Raw genomic sequence first — 20,491 nt, forward strand, 5'->3', positions numbered from 1 at the left:
TATTTTTTTATAATTTTTACTTAAATAATGTATGAAAAAACAAATGCAGCTTCAAATACATAAAATATATCTTTAAATATTTCTTTTTCTCGGTTTTTTTTTCAAAGTTTTATTATCAAGATAAATAATACTATGTTGATCATTAAATTTAGTGAGTTTTTTTTAGTTGACTTCGCTATGATTTCTTCAGTACTAATTAAGTAAACGATTTCATCATCTTATTCAACTTGAATTCGTTATGTTATATTAATAATGTGGGAAGTTAACTACACAGTTGGTAAATGGAATTTTGCAATGCTTTTACAATCTCTATTTAATATTTCACTTGCCACTGTGAAATTCCTTGTTGCATATATTACAGCTCCATAATCCTTCAGGTGGAGATGTCAATGGTGGTGATAAACAATACATGTGATATCTGCTCGTAAAAAAAAATATTGTTTTTACATTTTTTTATCTTCGTCAAATGAAAATGATATATTTAAAATGATTAACTGTAATGATCAATAGAATTTTGGCTATGTCCCTTCAATATACAATTATATATACCGGCACTTCTGTTGGTCAATATAGTTAAACACAATTTATTAGAAATTACCCTCGATCGCAATCATCACAAAAGAGCAATTGATCATCATTATCAGATGTACCGCAAATAGAACAGTATTTACATTCAATACATTGCCACCGATAGCGCTTGACGCTAATGATCATGTTTGGCGTAAATTGAAGGCATGATGGGTGACCGGAGCGTCCACAGTCTGAGCAAGATACCAAATCTTCAGGAACCTTGGTTTTTTTATTTTCGCGTTCATCGCCCAAACAAAAATCACAATAAGGTGATGGAGGTGCTTTACTCCTTGTATCATTTGGTTTACGAATAATACGTAAGCGTTCCTCTTCTTCAGCGTGATTGCTGCAAAAAGTGTGAAACAATATTGAATGTGCAATATACAACAAATAATAGCTTGATATTACCTTTTTTCGATAGGGGCTGCAATGGGATTTTTTTCAGGAAGTGTAAAATCATGATGAATTTGTGGTGAAAGCTGATCAGATGGTAGTAATAATTGAGTTTGACTATCTTCGTTTGTATTCAATGGTGATAGAAAGATTTTCTTATTTTCAGCTGTTAAAAACAATAAGCTTAATATTAATAATATGAATTAATATTATAATGTTGCACTGGACACTTAAGCAAAACATCATCATTTCTTTTACCAAATTTTCTAGTTGCTATCAATTTTTATTATTCGAAACTTACAATGCCTTTTATTTGTTGAACGCGGTGTGTCACAATCGCCGCCTTTGTTGTTACGACGTCCCCTGCCACGACCTCTTCCGCGTCTATTCACCAAATCGCCTGGTGTTTTTCTGGAACGTCGCTTTTTTTTATAGTGACTGTCATCGTAATCGAAATCTGAGTCTCCACGATCTTCGAATGGATCAACAACATCGTGCATAACATCATCGTCATAAAACCACTCTTTCGGTTCAGAGTGACTATCCTTGCTTTCTGAATCGCCTGTGAATGATGATCGATCCAATCCAGGGATTGAATCTGCGTCTGGCTCTCGCCCCATATGGCGAAATGGACGATGGTGGAGTAAGTACTGTCTTTTCGATTTACGCCATTTAGCTGCTGGATAAGTATATATTTGTCCCTCACGAATACCTGGCATGCGATGTCGTCGTTTCATAAACAATGCACAATTAGTTTGAGCGACACCAGTTTGTTGATCTAAGAACGGCATCCGAAGCCTACGCTCAATACACAAACGCGTATTATAATTTTCACTGTTTTCCAACAATTCCCGATAAGCCGTATCATTTAAAAATGATTCAATTTTTGCTAAATTCGGTATATTTACAATTTGTATATCTGCAGACGCCATTGCCGCCATAATGCATTGGATGGGTTTTGGACTTGCTTTGCTTGTTTTTCGTGCACTGAACCTGGATCGATGATTGTTTTTTTTTCTTGTGTTTCTCTTTTTGACAGCGCGTTATGTTTGAGCTTTTTACTGTGACGCATCGTACGTGCGTGCGTGAGTTTTTGCCTGCGTGTTTACATTTTTAAATAGAATTTATACAATTCACAGGATATTGATTGATGTTTTAATATTTAAAAGAGAATCAAACATTCTCGTTTCAATAATATTAAAATTGTAATAAATCAAATAAGTTTCAATTCTATCGATAGACACGTTTTTTTACGACGTTCTATCGATAGACACGCAGTGGTACCAACATACAAAAAAAGAAACACAAGAATGAATGCAAGTGAATCTGAATCTAAAATACATTATTTATTTGACAAGTAAAATCAATCAATTGAGAAATATTTGTTTGAATGTTATTAGTAAAAGTTTATGAACTGTTAAAAAATTTATAATTACAATTTTCTGAGAATTTAGTTTTTATTTCCAATTCAAATAGTTAAACAAATCGAATTCGATGGATAATAAAAAACCATTTGGGTCCTCCTCATCACATAATAATAAAAACATAACCTCTAATCAAACACTGACAGTAGATCAACTAGATATTGAAATTTTGCCAATAATCTACGAAATTATTCGATGGTAAATATTATTTTTTATTTAGTTCAATTTTTTTTATTTACCTTCTCTTTGATTTATTTTTAGTTTTGAGAAAGATCCTACGGATAACGCTGCCAAGCAAAGAGAATCACAAGACTGCAGTCAAAAAGTATGTGTAAAATGAAATATTTTCATTTATTGTTTCAATTAAAAACTTGTTTTATTTAACTTTAGGTTATTGAATTGCAACGTCGTTTGGATAGCGCTCGAGCACAAGTAAACCGACTTTCTGGTATGTAATGTTTTGTAGTACAATATTTATATGAAAATTTCCTATTAATTAATTCGAAATTCTTACATAATTACATTTTTCTGGTCATTTAAGGTATTAACTACAATAAAGACGAACAATTACATCGCTTAGATTTACTACGCAATCAACTCAAACAAAAACAACACTTGATTAAGAAATACAAGAATATTCAATTTTAAGCATATTTACGACATCTAGTATTCACATCATAGTATGTTACGACATCTTCTTAAAAGATTGACAAGCGAAAAGATTGTAGAATATTTGGCACAAACATATGTAATAAAAAGGGCTGCACAAATGACTGTATCTGCATTTTATCGTATTTCAGACGATAAAAATGTTCGTAACATTTTCCAACCAGGAAAAATTCAAATATTTCTAAAATCATTCAAAAATCATCTCAAAAAAGAAATCGAAGATGCACAGAAAAAAACAAAAAAGTAAAGAAAAAATGTCACTAGTTTTTCATGCATAAAAAATTAATGAAAATGAAATAAAATCAATTACAAAACCGAATCGCTGTTTTTAAATAAGATTGCCAGAATACTGGAGAAAGCTTTGTTTTTTTTGTTTATTTCCAACTTTTTTTATTTTTTTATATACTATTCGTATTATTTACAAATTTATTTTATATAATGTTGTCATTTTTTTAGTTTTTGGATTTTTTTTTAATTCGTTCGAATTCATTGTTCTATTGAAACTACTACATTGTCTTAGTATCCAGTTTACGTTTGGCTAATAATTCTGAACGATATGTGCTTATTAGCATTACCGAATTTTATTAAAATTTTCTAATCTTCAATCTCGGTTTTTAATATTAAGTTTTTCATATTTATGTGGAAAAAAAAGACCCGTTTTAAGAGAAAGTTGTAAAACGTCCAAGTGTTGAAATTAAGATGTAATCTCAAAATTTGGTAAGACATTTCACGCCTATCTCTTTTGGTTTTGCTACGAGACGTAAAATAGTCGGTATTATTTTCAACTATTCACATAAAGTTAGCAATTCCATGCAAACTATTGAATAGTTGCGTCAATGTTCTTCAAAGTATCAATTGAACTTATCCAATTGATTTAAATTTTAAAATTATTTACTGAAAGTTGGCCTATTTGATGGCCAGACATCTGTGGCTAAAATACTAAGAACCAATATAAGTAGTCTGAGTTGAGGCGGCAATCATTTTTTATATTCAATAAAAAAGACCAAACGAACAAATTTTTAAACGAAATATTACTATTATGCGATTGTAATTTATATTATTTTATTTTGTTTTTGTTTTTAAATTATTGAAATCGCTTTAAAAGAAGAGCACAATCTGGAGAAGCGATTCTTCTTTATATGCTCTACAAATACGAAGCCTAAGAGTTTGCATTGAAAGGTGTTGTTGTTCTCCAGATGTTACAGTCCTTTTTCTCACGACACATGATAAAAAATATACACATTAAATTTTTTTACTTTCTTATCATTATTTTTTAATATTTATAAACAGATTTACGGCTATCTAACTGAATATTTAAATTACATGAATATTTGTTACACATATCAGTGTTATTAATTTAATTAATGTTCCTTTATTAACAATACTTGCACCACCTAAATTTTATAGCATGCTTTCCATGCTCTTGTTGGTGAAGTTGTTTTTGTATTAATATGCATTATATTTAAATTAAATTGGAACAAACAAGAATATACATCAATTTTCATGTATTTCAATCCATTCCTTTTCCGGGGCATTCTAAACAGCTTGCGGTGATTTCACTTTGAATGTTCTTTTACAATGATCTTTGTTTGAAAATGGATTTTTTTACAAACAACATTTAAATTGACTAAGTTTAGTTTATTAATTTGACCTCAAGCAGGACGAAATCACGCTTGTGATTTTGATTTAACTTCGACATAATTCCAGCACCAGTTTAAGACGTTTCAACTTAATAAAGTCCGACTCACTTTCAACTCACTCGTTGTTTTCGAATATTTTATATATTTGCAAAGCAATGTCTTTTTGTTTTCGCATATGCTTGCAATTTAAGAATTCAAGTTTCTCTCGGATGTTCCAACCATAGTAAATCAATTGTATTTTGTCAAAAATATTTGCATCCAATGTGAGCAACAACAGCACCATCGTCTTCACAGCTATGAATATCCGGTTGACCGAATATAACGAGTTGTTTTCATTCACCGAACTTCACAATTTAGAGGAATAATTGGCAAGCTTGAATCCTGTTCGTTATTTGACGAATGGTCATCCATCTGATTTACTTCCCGATTCGTGGTACTTGTATTTATAGATGTATTATTTAAATTACGATCTGCCAAATTTCCTATTAAAAAACAAAAACACAATTAAACAACGACACAAGTTTTACAATCGTTTAAACAAACGATAATAATAAAAAGGTGTTTCCTTAATTTAAATATAAAAGAGCGAATAGTTATACCATTTGGTTGTAGTTGCAAATTAGTGTAAGCATGCTTCTCTGCATCACATAACTTTGTGAAATCAGTTAGCACTACTTGACATTTTGCCAGATCGTTGTTGTCTTTTGTTGTGGAAAGTTTTGTGTTGCTTATTGATGCCGTAGGCTCAGCCATCACATAACCTTGTGAACTTCTTGCTAACTTTAATCGAATTGGCGCGGTAGACAGTTCTGATGAATTCGTGCTACTCGATGCTACCGTTGTTGATGCTGCTGTCGATGGCTCATCATCGGAATCGTTATTAATCGATGTTTCAGCTTTACGCTTTGCAAAACGGATAATTAACTTCGATGGATTCATGTCATTGCTTACAATTTCAACTTTGGGTTTCTTTTCCTTGTCCTTTTCTTTTTCTTTCTTCTTTTTATGTTTTCCTTTTTCACGTTTGGACTTGTCTTTTTTCTTTGGTTTTGCTGTATCATTGAATTGGCTAATGACTTGTTTACGGTAATTCATGCTCTCTCTACGTAACTCTTCAAAACTAGGTATTGTCATGTTCGATAAACGCTTTTTTGGGGGTCTTGCACTACCACCATTACCACCACCACCGCTGCTACTAATACCTGATGCTTCAAATACATCTGGACCAAGTTTTATTTTTAATTTGGGTGTAGTCATTACTGCTTGCTTAGTTCTTGTTTTCCTTTTACTGCTTTCGCCAGCATTGCTGGAAGATGTATTGCTTGCATTTGAACATACACTTCGTCGACGCTCGGGCATTTCTTCATATGATGGAACATCTAATTGTCGAAGTTCACGATTTGCTGGAACCTTTCGCTTTTTAATGTCAAGAGCTGTATAGTCTTTATAATCATCTTTTGTTGGTATCGAACTCATTGAGTCAACAGCTTTTGGAATACCTGCACTACGACCGCTGTTTGTGGCTGCCGATGTAGAATTTTGTGCCTGATCTTGTTGTTGTGTACAATTTGTGTCATCCATATTTTCTTGTGTCCAATATTGACGCAATAGTTCCTTTTTACGCATTCGTCGAATGGAATTATTCGGAGCACCTTGGATCGTTTGTTCTATAGTGGTATTAGGTTGGTAAGTTAGAACAGTTGATGTGTAATTTTCAGGCCTTGCATGGGGTCCTTTTATTTTAAGCTTTATCAATGAATGTTTTGGTGGCTCAGTTTCTTCCAACTGGTTATCTAGTGATAATGACATTACCGGATCAATCATGATGGGATCCACTACATGTGATGTAAAACGTGCCACATTTTCATTTGGTACAAAATTCAACTCAACAACGCCAGTTCTCGTTTCATCATTACGTCCAGCAATTGTAGATGTTTTTGTATTGCTTGCTTTTAAGGCGGATTGAAAATCTTTTTCTAACTCTTCGTCAATATCAGGTAAAGTTTGGTCAGCTAAACCGCTTGCAAAGGCACCTAACATATTACTACTATTGAACACATCGTTGTTACTAGCATCGAAACCAGAATTATACGTTCGCATATCAACTGGGCCAGGCATAACTGGTTCAATCGTAGGAATGGGTGGTGCTGCATGAACCATAGACGGAGTATTTTGCATTGATATCACAGAATTTACATCATGTGGCGATGGAGGTCTCAAATCGCGAACATCTGCTCGCCATGCTGGAATCGATTTTTCGCCAGCTAAAAAAGACAAAAGTACATGTATTGATTATACTTATTTGATGACAAAACTTTAAAAGAAAAAGAAAAACTACCATTTTTTTGATTATTTGAAGCAGTTGAAAATTTCGGCGATTCACTAGCATCCCGTGACCGAAACGAATCAGATTGATGCCGATAGTCAATGGAACGTCGTCTTTCGCGCATTGATTTTAAATTTTCGACGTTATCATTACATTTCAAATCTTCATCAAAGTCTAGGTCATACACCGTTCCCTGTAGTTTATTATGAATTGTTCCGGATCCAATATGATTATTTAGATCAAATAAAGTATTTGGTATTGCTAGAAAACAGAAAAAAGTGTTATTTTGCTTTCGATGTAAATTTTCAGAACCAATATTACACTTACCCATTGGTACCACAAGTGGAGCTCGACCACGTCCACGACCTCTAGTAGTAGATGATGAAATTCGTGCAGTACTACCACGACCAACAGTTGAATTTCGTGCACCACGCGAACGACCTCTCGATGATTCGGATTTTCGTCGAACAATTTCCATTTGCCTTGGACTTTTTCCTGGTGATTTACTCGGTGACTTGAGTGTAGTTTGAACCAGTTGTGTGTTAAAACGTGTAGGACGTTTTGATGACTGTTCACCAGAAATATTCCGGTCCATATTAGATGTTAAATCGTTTGGCATATTTTCTAAACTGTAATGAACGGAATCAGGCAAAATTTGCGATTGTGGTGTTCGACTTTGACCCAAGGATTGTTTCTGACATTGACGTGTTTCACTTGTTGATGTTTGAGGTGAGAGAACTGGTTGAACAGGTGGTACGCCTGTTAACATTTTAGAATATTTTTGTATGGAAATTATTAATATTTTGGATCGAGTAACTGTCTCTTTTATACTTACGATTTAATTCGAGTTTGTTGCTGATGATATTATTGTTGTTATTACCTAACGTATGTGGCTGTGGTGGCGGCGGTGATGCCAGTATTGATGATTGTGAAATTGATTTCAGATCATTACCTTTTGGCGGAACAACAGATGATGCATCTGATTGAACGGGCGATGGTGCAATCATAGAAGTTGTTATAGCTATATTGCGTGAAGATGACGTAAAAGCGGCACAAAGATTTGAAGGATAGTTCATTGAAGTATTTATTGCTGAATTTGGAGTTAGTGTTTCCATATTTTTTGATGTTGGTTGTGAAGTTGCCGCAGATGTGAATGCATTAACAAATGTTGGAGGAAACATGGCAGCTCCAGGTGATGGGAATGGTATTTGTGTATTAAGGCTACCACCAGATGATGGAAATAATGAAACGGGGCCATTTTCATTGGGAATGTTAAATTGATGTCCAGTTGGGTGCGGTTGCGATGAAAATGACAACATATCTTGAATGTTTTCATTGATAACAAGTTCGTTGGCACGGAATGCAATAGTATTTGGCATTCCTAGCTCATTTGAAGATTGAAGATTTGCATCATTCACTTTATGGGGTTGTGCTTTCAGTTCTTGTTCTTGTTTATTTTCCTCTTGCACATCATTATTCTCTGATTCAGAGCTGGGAGATGATGAAACTGATCGCCTTGTCTGAATCATTTCTTGTTCCGACCATTTATTTCTCATATAACCTTCATTTTCATCGATATCTCCCATCAGTTCACTTCGGTGTCGAATGGTAACTTCATCGTTCTTTACATTTAGCTGAGTTTTTCCATGCTGTTCATGTCGTAAACAATTTTAAGGAATTAAAAGTTTTTGAACTTAGGGAAATTTGAGAATACAACATTTATTATTGAAATACTTACATGTATTTGTAGAGAATGATTAAATGTCTCTTTGTTCCCATTGAGTGTACTACATCTTGTATATGGCTGCATATGAAACGTATTGATGCTTTGCGATTCATTCATTTCACTTTCCATAAGAATATCAGCAGGCGACGGAAGAACATTGAGCATTTTACTAGCAATTTGTTCAACTTCAGTTTGCAGCTGTAAAGGCGATGTTACTGTATTGGTACTTGCGCTTTTATTTTCATGTTGGTCCTTTTCTATTGGTTGTGTAGAGGTTTGTTGAATTATATTGCTATCAATCGTTGATGGTTTTGATGTTTCAATAGTCGATACATTTGATGATGGTAATTTTCTTTCATCGCTACTGTTCTCTTGGTCCAAATCAATAACTATTGTTGGTTGTGCCATTGATTTTGCTTTTATACCAATAGAACGATTAGGATCATTATTAGTAGTTGTGCAACTATCGTGTGGAATTTCTGGTTCGATCGATTGCACATGACTTATGCATTGTGGCTTTGCCTTGCAACATTCATCACCTTTGCCTCCCTTCTTTATATTTTGCCGTAAATTTGCGACTAAATCCATAGTTTCTTTGGCACTGTCTTCCTTGAACAAATTATCAGAATTGAATGAAAGTAAAGATACAGCTGAATCGTTTGGTATTGTAAAATTGTCAGCAAAGTCAAATATAGAGGCTTCACGCTTGTCGATTGTAAGACTGGTTGGAGGTGGAGAAAAGATCAACGAGGATTTTGGTGTTGGTGGCTTTGGCATGTTATTTACAAATTGCTCTTGTTCGTACTTGTTTGTAGCACTTGGTTGTAGCTGTTGCTCAACTTGATCACATTCGTTCGCTTGATCTGATTGAGTTAGTTTATCTAGTTTAACTAAGTTTTGATTTTGCGTCTCATTTTGAACTGGGCATTCATTTTTAGTTTCTTTCACTATTTCAATAATCTCATCTTGAACAATTGATACTTTTGGTTCAATGTCCATGTCAACAGTGCTCTTATTAACTTCTAAACTATGCGATAAACGCTTAATTTGGTTGTCCAATTTTTGTAGTGATTTCTGTTGTTGTTGTTCTTGTTCTTCTTTTTCTTGTTGTTCTTCGTCTGACTGCTGCTGCTGCTGCTGTTGTTGTTGTTGTTGTTGTTGTTGTTGTTGTTGTTGTTGTTGTTGTTCCTTTTCCTTCTGTTTACAGAACAACTTATCTAAGGCATCAGATAATTTTGATTTATTGCCAATGCTTGTACTTATTGATTGACACTCTGCCTTCCGCTCATTAATTTCTTGTTCCAGTGATTGCACAAGTGGTTTTGGTTCAATAGTTCTTAACCTCTCGTTCGTTTCCCATTTCGTAGGTGAAAGTTCACAGGACTTGCTACTCTTTTCGATGGTAGGACGGTTTTCACTTGACATACTCTTTGCACTTTCAACTGATTGACTTTTCGTGGATTTCGAATTGGTTTGGGGCGGGGATTGTGCTGGAGATGATGATGAAGTGATTGACTTTGGTTCATTTTTTGTTTTATTCCCAACGCTGACTTTATTTTCTTGCTGTAATCTCTCTTCAAGTAAACTTGATTTTCGTTTTCTTGTTGTAGATTTTGCAATTGTTGCCAAATCTGGTAATTTGGCTGGCTTTTCTGGGAGAGAGTTGGTTGTAATTCTACTCTGTTTTTCTTCAATAATACGTCTGAAACTTTTTTCATTCTTGGGAGCTGTTTTGGTTGGGGACAGAGTTGATTTGATGGAACTCTTAACCAAAGTTCCCGATTGGTTGTCAGAACATTCATGTCTATCGTTTGGTAAGCTTTAGAAAAAAAATTACATTTTTATTATGAATTATTTAAAATATCAAATAAAAAGAATATTAGCCATAGCCAATGCTATTGTAAATTAAGTGGGATTTTTTCAAAATTGAATTTGTGTCGTTCTTGAAATCAGATGATTCGTTTCTTGTCTCACGTAGATTCATTTCATTTCTTACCCTTTTCCAGTTCTCCCAAAGGCTTTACTCGTTGGTGATCTAATCGATTCCTCTCTTTTAGGTGATGCGGGAAGCACGGCACTGTTGGCTTTTTTATCGATAGTATCTTTTCGCTTGTTTGACATGTTGGTGCTTCTGAAATACCAAATATTTTGATTTTATCACTTATTTTTTTATGTAATTAGTATTTAAAATAAAATATTACTTTGGTTTGGCCGGTGTGACGACTGAATTCTTTCTAGGGGCACTATGACTCGTTTCATCATCGGAGCTCGATTCACTTGATTCGGAATCACTACTGGATGATTCGTCAGAAGAGGCTGTACTTGAGGATTTCGATCCCTTGTTAAGAAAGGGCGAACCTTTTTTATCGCCTTCTGAATCATCATCTGAATCGCTTGATGAGGACGAAGAACCAGTACTACCAGATGAAGAGCTTGAACTTGAGCTGGATGAAGACGAGCTCGATAGCTTTGGTGAAGAAAGAACTAAAAAAAAAAAAAATATCTTATGTATTTATGAAATATATTTACGTAATCAATACACTGCATACTATTGGATTTATTGGGTATAGATGGTGGTATTGATTTTGTACTTGGTGTGAGTGACAAGGGTTTATCTTCTGAAAGTGTAACTGTGCTTGTAGCATCTGACGTCACAACTTTTCCTAGCCCTTTAATATGTTCAGCGGCTTTTTTTGCGGCCTGTCGTTGTGGCACATATGCAACTATTATGTCTTTGTCTAATTTTTCAGCCTTTTTAGATTTTATGTCCTTTTCTTTTAAAGGTTCAGCTAATGGTGATGTCAACTCTATCAACGTCATGGATTTATTATTAGTTGCTTTCGATACTTTATTCTTCTGTTTCATTGCAATTTCTTTGCCCGAATCTTTGGATAAATCCTGGCGATCCTTATTTTTACTTAGTTCTTTCTGCAATTCCTTCTTATCTTCATCTTTCGTTTGCTCCTTCTTTGATCCAATGACTTGTGTACGCATCATATTTTCAGATGCTTTCTTGGCTGCCTGTCTTTGAGGTACAACAAGCAAATCAGTTGGGAATTCTTTCGATACATCTTTTCGTTTCTTTTTTTCTTTAGATAATTTATCAAACTTGTTATCTTGCAGTCTTTCAATGCGTTCTTTCTCGGCTGCTTCCTTTTGAATGCGATCGTGCTCAATTTTGGCCAATTTTTCTTTTTCGACTTTTTCATATTGAAGTCGTTCTTTTTCCAATTTCTCACGAGTTTTTTCTTTTAATAATTTGCCTGTTTTATCCTGTCGTTCTTTTTGTGCCCTTTCCTTACGACCCTTCGATTGACCTTGTTCAAGGCAGTCATGAAGTCGATCTTTTTCAATTTCTAGTCGTGCCTTTTCTTTCGTTTCATTCGTTGTCATACTGATGCTATCTTTAATATTTCGAGTTTTAGCGGTTGCAGAATTATGATGAGAATTGAACTCTTTAACAGCTGCTTTTGTTCGGAATGTATGATTTTGAGAATCACTTGCTGTATTATCAGTTTTATCTTTATCCGTGCTATCGCTGTCGGAATAAATCGACGCCGAAAGTTTTTTACTAAAATATGAATATAATGAAAACGATTTAAAATGTTGGCCATTAAGAGTTATTACTAAATGTTTACATATTGTAATCTTTTAATTTTTGATAATCTGTATATAGTTTGAAAAACAAGTTCTTTATCATACGTACGCGAAGTTACTATTCAAGGAACCAGAGGCGCCAATACTGCTACAAATTGGAACAAGTTCATCACTCTCAGAACCGGACAGTTTTTCTTTTGCAAGCTCTCTTTCCATTTGCCGCAACAAACGACTTTTTGGAGACCGTTTCTCTGAAGTCCTAGAGTTTGTATCGGTGTCAGCGCTCGAACCAAAATCTTTCGATCGTCTTCTTGAGCGAACCTTTTGCTCTTCATCATCTTCACTGGAACTCTCGAATGATTTTTGTTTTCGCATGGCTACAAAAAAAGTTTAAAAGAAAACTGTAAATTATTCTTAAACTGAAACATAAGTATGATTGGATTTACCGAGTGTGGTACTCGTTCGACGCTTCTTTTTCTCTGTTGAAACCCTTGTTTCAAAGGGCCGGACTGATAATACAGACTTCTTTTTATTTGGAGAAACATTCCTTCGCCTTGAGTGCGATTGAATGTTGTCTTCGCTTGATGACCGTAGCCCTTGTGCTGATTCACTGCTACTTGATAAGCTGCTATCGTATATTTTGGATGAAGGTTTATCTGTCGATGTACCGTTTATATACATACGATTGAAATGATTGTCTGCATACTGATTCTTTTGTGCGTTCTTTTTGACTTTGTTAATTCCATTAAGATCCGTTTTTTGCGATCGTTTTTGGTTGTTTTCATTTTGTGTTTTACCGCTAGCAGGCGTCGTTGTTGAAGTCGATTTTGTTGACAGAGCGCCGGTCAATGTTGAAATCATTTCCTCGAGATTTATTGATATATTTGCACCAATTGATTCACTAGAATAAAGTCTATCATACATTGAAGGACCATGATTGGCTTCAACAATTGCTGTTAGCAGTGAATTATCTATATTTTTCGTATTTAACTCATCTAATACAGAAGTTTGCCTATAAAATGTTTGTTCACGCATTTTAAAGAACGACCGACTGAGTTTCTCACGTCGGCTTACCATGTAGCACAAATTACGTACTCTCTCCAAATCTTGTCGTAAATGTACAAACATTTTCATTTTTTCATTGTCGGCCTGTTCTTGTTTGTGGGCAATCATATCAGCATCTTCTGACTTTGGTGGTAATAAAGGTCGATTGTTTGCTGCTTTCCGCTTTAATATCCAGTAATTATATACGTAGTTGATTGCTTCTTGGTCCACTTCAAGGATGGTGCAGTTAATATCTTTAATGCTAACATGTTTATCAAATTCGGCTTCTATTTCTTGAAGCCGTTTGGCACGTGCCATATTTCGTTCTTCTGTTGTCATATCCTTTCGCTTTTTGCGTTTGTTTGTATCATCATCTTCCGTGCCCGAGCCACCAGTATTTGAATGTGTTATGCATTTTTCCTTCTTTTTGCTATTGTTCTTATTCACGCTATGCTTTAAACAGTATGATTTTAATTTAACACCATCTTCAGCATTTTCATCTTCAATAATGGCACGCATTTCCAGCCCGTGTTGAAATGCACACGTTACATGATATGCGGTCTTGCATGGTTTTACGGAGCATTGGATGCATGCACCTACTCGTTCTCGACACAATACACAAATTAGAGCCCATCGTGATTGTGGAATGCTTGAGATTTTTGTAATTGGTTCCATTCGATCTACAGAGCCTATGCTCACTTCCGGTATCCATAATGCACATGAGACATGCGCCCATTTTTGACCTGAACGAGCCGATTTCATAGCGCCACCTTTGTTTGGACATAACACACAGTCAGGTCTTTGACCCATAGAACAAGTACGACACAACCATTGACCTGAAGTAATTGGTAATAATTGCAGTAAGACAATAAATTTCTACGACCAAATTTTATACTATAATATAACTACTCAATTGGTGATAATTAAATTATTGGAAATTGAATGAATGCTAATTAATTCTCTTCTACATCATCAAATATGATACAGGGTGGGCCTGAAGGGTTTTTACTTAACATTCTTACGACTGTACAATGACTTTTGATTCACCCGGTCTTGCACCGCTATGTTTGTTGATCCTTAGCCTAACTATTATGATAATGCGTATTTGAGACGCAATAACAATGGATGTGAAACGTCAACTCATCTTAAATTTGCACAAACGCGGTTTTCGAAACATTGATATTTTCCGAGAGCTACAAAACGAACAGGTTTGCATGACATTTATTGAACGTACTTTCAAACGATACAAGGAACGTGGAACTGTCGACATACAAAAGAAACCCGGGAGAAAAAGATCCGTTCGTACAAAAGCACTCATCAAACAAGTCAAAGCCATAGTTCTCCGAAATCGCCAAAGAAGTGCCAGAAAGCTGGCTCAAGAGCACAATATTAGCCGGTCTTCGATGCGACGTGTTTTAAAAGAAGACTTAAACACGACATCTTTCAAAAAAAGTCGTCGATATGGTCTTACGATCAAAAATATGCAAGCCAGAAAACAAAAATGCAAAGAACTGTTGCGCCGGCACGCCAATTCAAATATCGTTTTTTCGGATGAAAAGTTGTTCTTGCTACAGCCAAGTCTCAATGCACAAAATGATCGTGTGTACGCAGTGTCTGCAATAGACATTCCTGAATACGAAAAGACCGTTGAACGTTTTCAGAATGTTCCAAAAGTGATGGTTTGGGGCGCATTTTCGGCTGATCGAAAATTTCCTCTGGTTTTCATAAAAAAAGACGTAAAAATCAACGTTGGATTTTATAAACAAGAAATATTGTGTAAAACCTTATTGCCACAAGCTAAGAGATTGTTTCGAAACGAACCATGGGTGTTTCAGCAGGATGGCGCACCTGCACACCGAGCTAAAAAAGTGCAACAGTGGTTACGAACAAATTTGGCCGATTTCATTGACAAAGATTCACATTCATCGTCTCCCGACTTAAACCCATTGGATTTTTTTGCTTGGGGCTACATGACATCGAAGCTCAATGGTCTAAAGATTACGAAGGTTACCAATTTGAACAAATTCAAAAAGAAAATCGTAAAGATTTGGAACGATATTCCCATGAATGAAATTCGTGCCGCGTGCGACTCGTTTTCAACACGTCTGAAGCTGGTAATCAAACAAAACGGCGAATGAATCAAATCCAAAGGCTAAATCTAAAATTTTAAGTTAAATCCTACTAGAAAAAAAAATATATATTTCATTTTATTCAAAAATATGTTTTTTAGAGCCAAAAATACACCCTTCAGTTATTCTGGCCCATCCTGTAAATCAAACATGTTTAACAAAATATGAAATATATTGATATCAATGACGAAAACCACAGAAAAAATCGGATGAATAACACATAAAGCACTATGATGTTTGTGACAAAAAGCATTGATAATAATGATAATAATTTGTTTCTTGTAATAAAAGTTAATGAATGATAACATATCATAAAAACATGTCCATATTCAATTTTGCTATTCATGTTGATCAAATGAAAAAAATCTTACCTGATGGTATAGTTGTAATACCATAGCAAGCCTGATGTACACAAATGTTACAACTATCACAGAACACCATTTCATTTGCTTCTTCTGAATCTGGCGAGCGACATACATCGCATATCACATTTTCATCGTATTCAATGCCCAATCCTTCTTCAGTTTTGATGATAGCCTGGATTTTATCCCAGCACACAATCTGTTTTGAAAATTTAAATCACACTCTGCAACTATTTTTCTGAAAAATTTAAAAAAATAAAATGTATCTCACCTCTAGTTCCTCAATAACGCGTTCAAATTGCTCTTCTGTCACAGCTGAATGTCCAGCCATGGTGCGTTCTCCATTCAATATATTTAACCATGCTTCATCAACTGGGTCGAGATCGTATGAGCATGATGCTTTTGCCATTGCGGGTGTATTGGATAAATAATGTAAATCCGATGAAAAGTTTTCATCTTTCGTTATGCGTATGAATTTGTTTTTGGGTCTAAATAGACAGAACGAGAAAAAGTAAGCATGTTTAGATAATTTCGTTATTTATGTTTATCGTAGACATTACCCCGCGTTATCCACGGAGCAGCTACACTGTAATTTTGATGGGATTAAAATATAATCCTTTCGGATTTATTTGATAAAAAATCCAAATGGATTAAAATGAAATAAGAAGGTGCTAGAAAGATTTTTTGTATTCATTTTAAATGCAAAATACAATAGTTTTGTAAAACAGTTAAATTGTATTAATTGTTTGAATATTAAATGAATAATCATTCTGGTGGAACACTGTTTCATATTGTATTGACATTTACATGAAACTTCAAACGCCTGTCATTGTCTTTCGATTACAAACATAACCTTTCACGGTCTTATGTTTGTTGTGTAAAACCGTTGCGTGCACCGTTGTCGAAAAAACTATTTTTGTTTCTGTTGGAATTTTGATTGGTTTGTTTATTAAAAGCTGATTTTCAATAAAATCCTTTTTTCCATCGCTTCTGTGCTATTTATAAGATTTCTGATAAAATGTTTCATAGCTAGTGGAAACAAAGTGAAGAAAGGGTGATTAGCGGATTGTTCTCAATAAAAGTTGGGATCGGTTTGCATTGATATCAGCACATATTGAGAAAACATGTGAAAATATTCTTGCTTTGTTGATGAATGATTTTCAATAAAGTTTTTGATTCGTTTGCCTCGAAGAATTGTGAAATTATATTTATGCAAGAGTGAAATGAACGCATTGTTAGTTTGTTTATTGTGAACCCGGTCGATCACATGAATCGGTGATTGTATATTTTGATGAATTTTTAGAGGCCCGTTTTTAGAATACCGGTAACCTATAAATTCATCAAAAATAATATATTGCTGAATCAACAGATTTTAGACTATAAATATAAGAGAGCTGTTCAGTATACTATCACTCGATCACGATGGCTGGAAAGAAACGGAAGCTTGCAGCATCGGCTTCTAAGCCAAAGCCAGTAAAGAGGAAACAAATTTGTGAAAATCAAACGATAAAGAAAAGTGCAAAAAAAGGCTTAAAACACAATCGACCAATGAAAACAGATGAATTTCGTGATTTGATCAGTGATTATGTGCTTGAAATGACGCGATGTTTCATTTTGGGTGCACTCAGTGTTCATTACTTGATTTTCAAATGTTTTCAAGTGCGTTGTGATGGCAATCGATACGGTGAAATCGAAGATTACTTCAGTAAATTTGTGGATAAGAACTTTTTCGATGATATTTTTCGAGGGACGCAAAATTTTGATAGCGTCGATGAAGATGCCGTAATGAACTGTGGATACAAGGTGTCCAGAATGATTTATCGTTTGTGTCGTAAATATTTCGTGAGCGCTCCAAAAATTGAGAAAATATCAAATATATTCAACTACGCATCACAAATGTACTGCACAAATTTCAAGAATAACGTTTGCTATCACGCATATTCTCGTTCTTGGAAGTGTTTTGAGCACCAAAATGCGACCAAGCAACAGATCTACGATACCATGCAATATCTATTCAAAAAGAAATCAGAGCGCGTAGCAGATCCGTATCTAATTGAAATACTAAAAAATGAATTGCATCCAATTCGTTTCGGAGATGGTCGAGCATATTTTTTTACGATGACGACGGCAGGCAATTGGTTCAAATGCGTACCAATATTTCTACATTTGCAACGGTAAGCCGTTAATATTTTTACATTATTTCAAATCAATCGGTTGCACACAATCATTTTTGTTTCATTCGTTAAACAATGCAATTTCTATTGATTTCCTCGTCAATCATACAATAGGTACATTCGTGATCACCAACGAAATAGAGAGGCGAAAGAACAGAGCTCCGTGATTACAGAAATTTCACAGTTTTTCCAGTTTCAACGTTTAAAAGACATCACATTCGCATCGATAAAAAAGCTCTTTATTTCATGCTGAGAGAGATCGGATGCCCACACCCACGGTTCATTAGACGTGATGGAACACCAAAGCAATGTGAGGAATTAAAAGCCGCTGGTTGGGACGTGCTTTAGCGAACGTATTTTGACATTGATGCCATCGAAAGAACACCGCAAAATGACAATTGTGCCACTATAAAATTCCGAAATTCGATTCAAACGGATGGAGTGGCTATGTCATTCTGGATGGAACGCACAAAATTCGTCGTTGTCAAAGTCGAAAATGAAATCATGCGGGAGACTCAAGAAAAGTTATTGAAAGCGCAACAAGTGTATGGTCTCGATCCAGGTCTTCGGCTGGTGATTGGCGGTGTTTGTGTGACCAATTACAATGATCCGAACAAGGAAAATCGCCGCGAAAAACTCGTTCGATTGACATCGGGTCAATATAATCACATGATCGGCTATCGCAAGCTAAATAAATTGCGCCAAAAGTTGACTTTCAACATCGACGAAAAAATGCGTATTCACCGAGAATCTTTTGATGAGCAACCAGGTCAACATTCAGACAACATTGATAGATATTTTACGGCATTTCAATGAGAAGTTTGAAGCATACACGCAGTACGAATATGCACTTGAAGATTTTCTACAGTACATCGATACGAATAAGACACTCGACAAGTTGGCAGACTGGTTGATCGATGGCAAAGAAACATTCGTATTTGTGGGTGAAAATTTCATTGCTGCCGACTCAGAAGCAAAAGGTTATTTATTTATTTATGATTGAAGTTATAACACCATTATATTGAGTTTGCCAAATACTATTTGTGATTTTATTTAAAAAATAGGTTATATTCGGTCGAAAGTACGCGATTTATTTGAGAAAATGAAGCGACGGCGCTACTGTACAGTGGTCAAAGTGGATGAATTTCGAACAACAAAGGTGTGCTCATTGTGTTTCAAAGACTTGGAATTTCCGAAGAAAGGTGATCGTGTGAAGATGAAGTATCGATACTTTACTTGCCGTGGATGTGAACCATTGCCAGAAGGAAATAAACCACATGGTCCCATCGACTCACGAAAGAGTAATCATCTTTTGATGAAACAACGAAAACATCGACCTCGTCCTGGACCACGTATGGCATCAAAATTCCGACGCTACGAAGAAAAACGGACAATTGGTCGTACTATCACATGGAATCGTGATACAAACGCCGGTCGCAATATACTCTACAAAGGTTTGTGCATTTGATTGAATCGATTTCTAAATATGAACAATAAGTAATGAATTTGTTATTTGTTAAACAATTCAAACATAGGACGGTATGCTGTAATGAATGAAGAACTACACCCCGTATTTCAAAGACCTACAGCACCCATTCAGGTAAAAAAAAAAAATTTATCAAATTGTAATGAAAATTTCATTATGGAATATGCACACTAACTATGTTTAACTAGAAGTTCACATTATTATAATCAATACTTTCAGAATCAACAACCTATACAAGGAACATCGCGTTCTATCCAAGATCAAGCACAAAACTCTCGGCCGTAAGCCCTGGGTATTGTGCGGGATGTCATCATAGGACAAGTATAGTTGTCAGGAATTGAATGGCGCTGTATCTATCCTATAAACATCGAACTAATGAAAATGTGTGGTGGTTCATGTCTTATTTAATATACAATAGTGGAAATTTATCCAATGCACAAACCATTTCTTCTAGTTCCTCACCATTTCTTCTAGTTCCTCTTACATTAGTGTAGGGGGATTCTTCTAAAGTTCAGAGAATGACGTTTGCATATAAATACATATAAAAGACACTTTTAGGCTCGTCCTATGGATGTCATCGTGGTCTTATTATAGCTACTTTTAGTAAGTATTCAAATTTAATCCTATAGTGCTAACATTTAATCCTTTTGGATTATTTTGATGAAAAATCCCAAATGATTAATATTTAATCCCTTCTATTTTACAGAGTAATAGGAAGAACCGATAGGAAGGCGATAATAGCGGCTCTCCATGATTGAATAACCAGGACTTTTTTGATGCGTCTGCAGTATGCATATTATATGAACGATAGAAGTGAATATTATAACATTTACTACGTTCCTTCTTATATTATACGCGTACGACAACAGTCTAGCATAAAACATTGTAATACATTGTTTTTTTAGCATACAACAACGAAGACCAGAGGTGCGCACGCATTTTTGGGGGGGG

The 20,491-nt window shown here is 34.9% G+C and overlaps 3 protein-coding genes across 10 annotated transcripts in view; 1 reads left to right on the plus strand and 2 right to left on the minus strand.

Moving 5' to 3' along the window:
• Positions 1-60: 60 nt before the first annotated feature.
• LOC116339204 (zinc finger protein ubi-d4 B) lies at positions 61-2,070 on the minus strand. The gene is made up of 4 exons (XM_031764934.1): positions 1,265-2,070; positions 979-1,129; positions 599-916; positions 61-418 (listed from the first exon to the last, which is right to left on the minus strand). The coding sequence occupies exons 1-4, from the start codon at positions 1,902-1,904 to the stop codon at positions 322-324; spliced, it is 1,206 nt and encodes a 401-aa protein (XP_031620794.1). The 5' UTR covers positions 1,905-2,070; the 3' UTR covers positions 61-321.
• On the plus strand, positions 1,994-3,157 carry LOC116339208 (mediator of RNA polymerase II transcription subunit 9). 4 transcript variants are annotated; one of them, XM_031764947.1, is made up of 5 exons: positions 1,994-2,044; positions 2,440-2,585; positions 2,649-2,712; positions 2,778-2,835; positions 2,929-3,157. In XM_031764947.1, exons 1-5 carry the CDS (start codon positions 2,009-2,011, stop codon positions 3,033-3,035), a joined length of 411 nt encoding a protein of 136 aa, XP_031620807.1. In that variant the 5' UTR covers positions 1,994-2,008; the 3' UTR covers positions 3,036-3,157. The 4 variants fall into 4 exon arrangements, with proteins under 4 accessions (XP_031620807.1, XP_031620808.1, XP_031620809.1 ...); XM_031764948.1 differs by lacking the exon at positions 1,994-2,044 and adding an exon at positions 2,259-2,279; XM_031764949.1 differs by lacking the exon at positions 1,994-2,044 and adding an exon at positions 2,263-2,283.
• Positions 3,158-4,093: 936 nt separating this feature from the next.
• LOC116339202 (PHD finger protein rhinoceros) overlaps positions 4,094-20,491 on the minus strand; it is a 23,967-nt gene continuing 7,569 nt past the window's right edge. For all 5 annotated transcript variants that reach the window (XM_031764929.1, XM_031764931.1, XM_031764927.1 and 2 more), the window contains exons 6-18: positions 16,152-16,368; positions 15,890-16,079; positions 12,792-14,225; positions 12,455-12,722; positions 11,298-12,319; positions 10,950-11,232; positions 10,745-10,879; positions 8,761-10,567; positions 7,858-8,671; positions 7,350-7,781; positions 7,035-7,283; positions 5,296-6,960; positions 4,094-5,178 (exon numbers count right to left, since the gene is read on the minus strand). In XM_031764929.1, the coding sequence (XP_031620789.1) occupies positions 5,033-5,178; positions 5,296-6,960; positions 7,035-7,283; positions 7,350-7,781; positions 7,858-8,671; positions 8,761-10,567; positions 10,745-10,879; positions 10,950-11,232; positions 11,298-12,319; positions 12,455-12,722; positions 12,792-14,225; positions 15,890-16,079; positions 16,152-16,368 (8,662 nt within the window). In that variant the 3' untranslated portion in view covers positions 4,094-5,032. The remainder of the gene's footprint in view (positions 5,179-5,295; positions 6,961-7,034; positions 7,284-7,349; positions 7,782-7,857; positions 8,672-8,760; positions 10,568-10,744; positions 10,880-10,949; positions 11,233-11,297; positions 12,320-12,454; positions 12,723-12,791; positions 14,226-15,889; positions 16,080-16,151; positions 16,369-20,491) is intronic.

Source organism: Contarinia nasturtii, unplaced genomic scaffold (genome assembly GCF_009176525.2).
Source record: "Contarinia nasturtii isolate CC-2019 unplaced genomic scaffold, AAFC_CNas_1.1 Cnas_scaffold_493, whole genome shotgun sequence".
NCBI classification, from domain to species: domain Eukaryota; kingdom Metazoa; phylum Arthropoda; class Insecta; order Diptera; family Cecidomyiidae; genus Contarinia; species Contarinia nasturtii.

Excerpts from the sequence above, each read along its gene's own strand:
- LOC116339204 (XM_031764934.1), bottom strand. The coding sequence starts at position 1,904 with ATGGCGGCAATGGCGTCTGCAGATATACAAATTGTAAATATACCGAAT. Across the intron at positions 917-978 it reads GCAGCCCCTATCGAAAAAAG|CAATCACGCTGAAGAAGAGG; the intron begins GTAATATCAAGC and ends CACTTTTTGCAG. Across the intron at positions 419-598 it reads TGTGATGATTGCGATCGAGG|ATATCACATGTATTGTTTAT; the intron begins GTAATTTCTAAT and ends TTTTACGAGCAG.
- LOC116339208 (XM_031764947.1), top strand. The coding sequence starts at position 2,009 with ATGTTTGAGCTTTTTACTGTGACGCATCGTACGTGC. Across the intron at positions 2,045-2,439 it reads CTGTGACGCATCGTACGTGC|TTAAACAAATCGAATTCGAT; the intron begins GTGCGTGAGTTT and ends CAATTCAAATAG. Across the intron at positions 2,713-2,777 it reads CACAAGACTGCAGTCAAAAA|GTTATTGAATTGCAACGTCG; the intron begins GTATGTGTAAAA and ends ATTTAACTTTAG.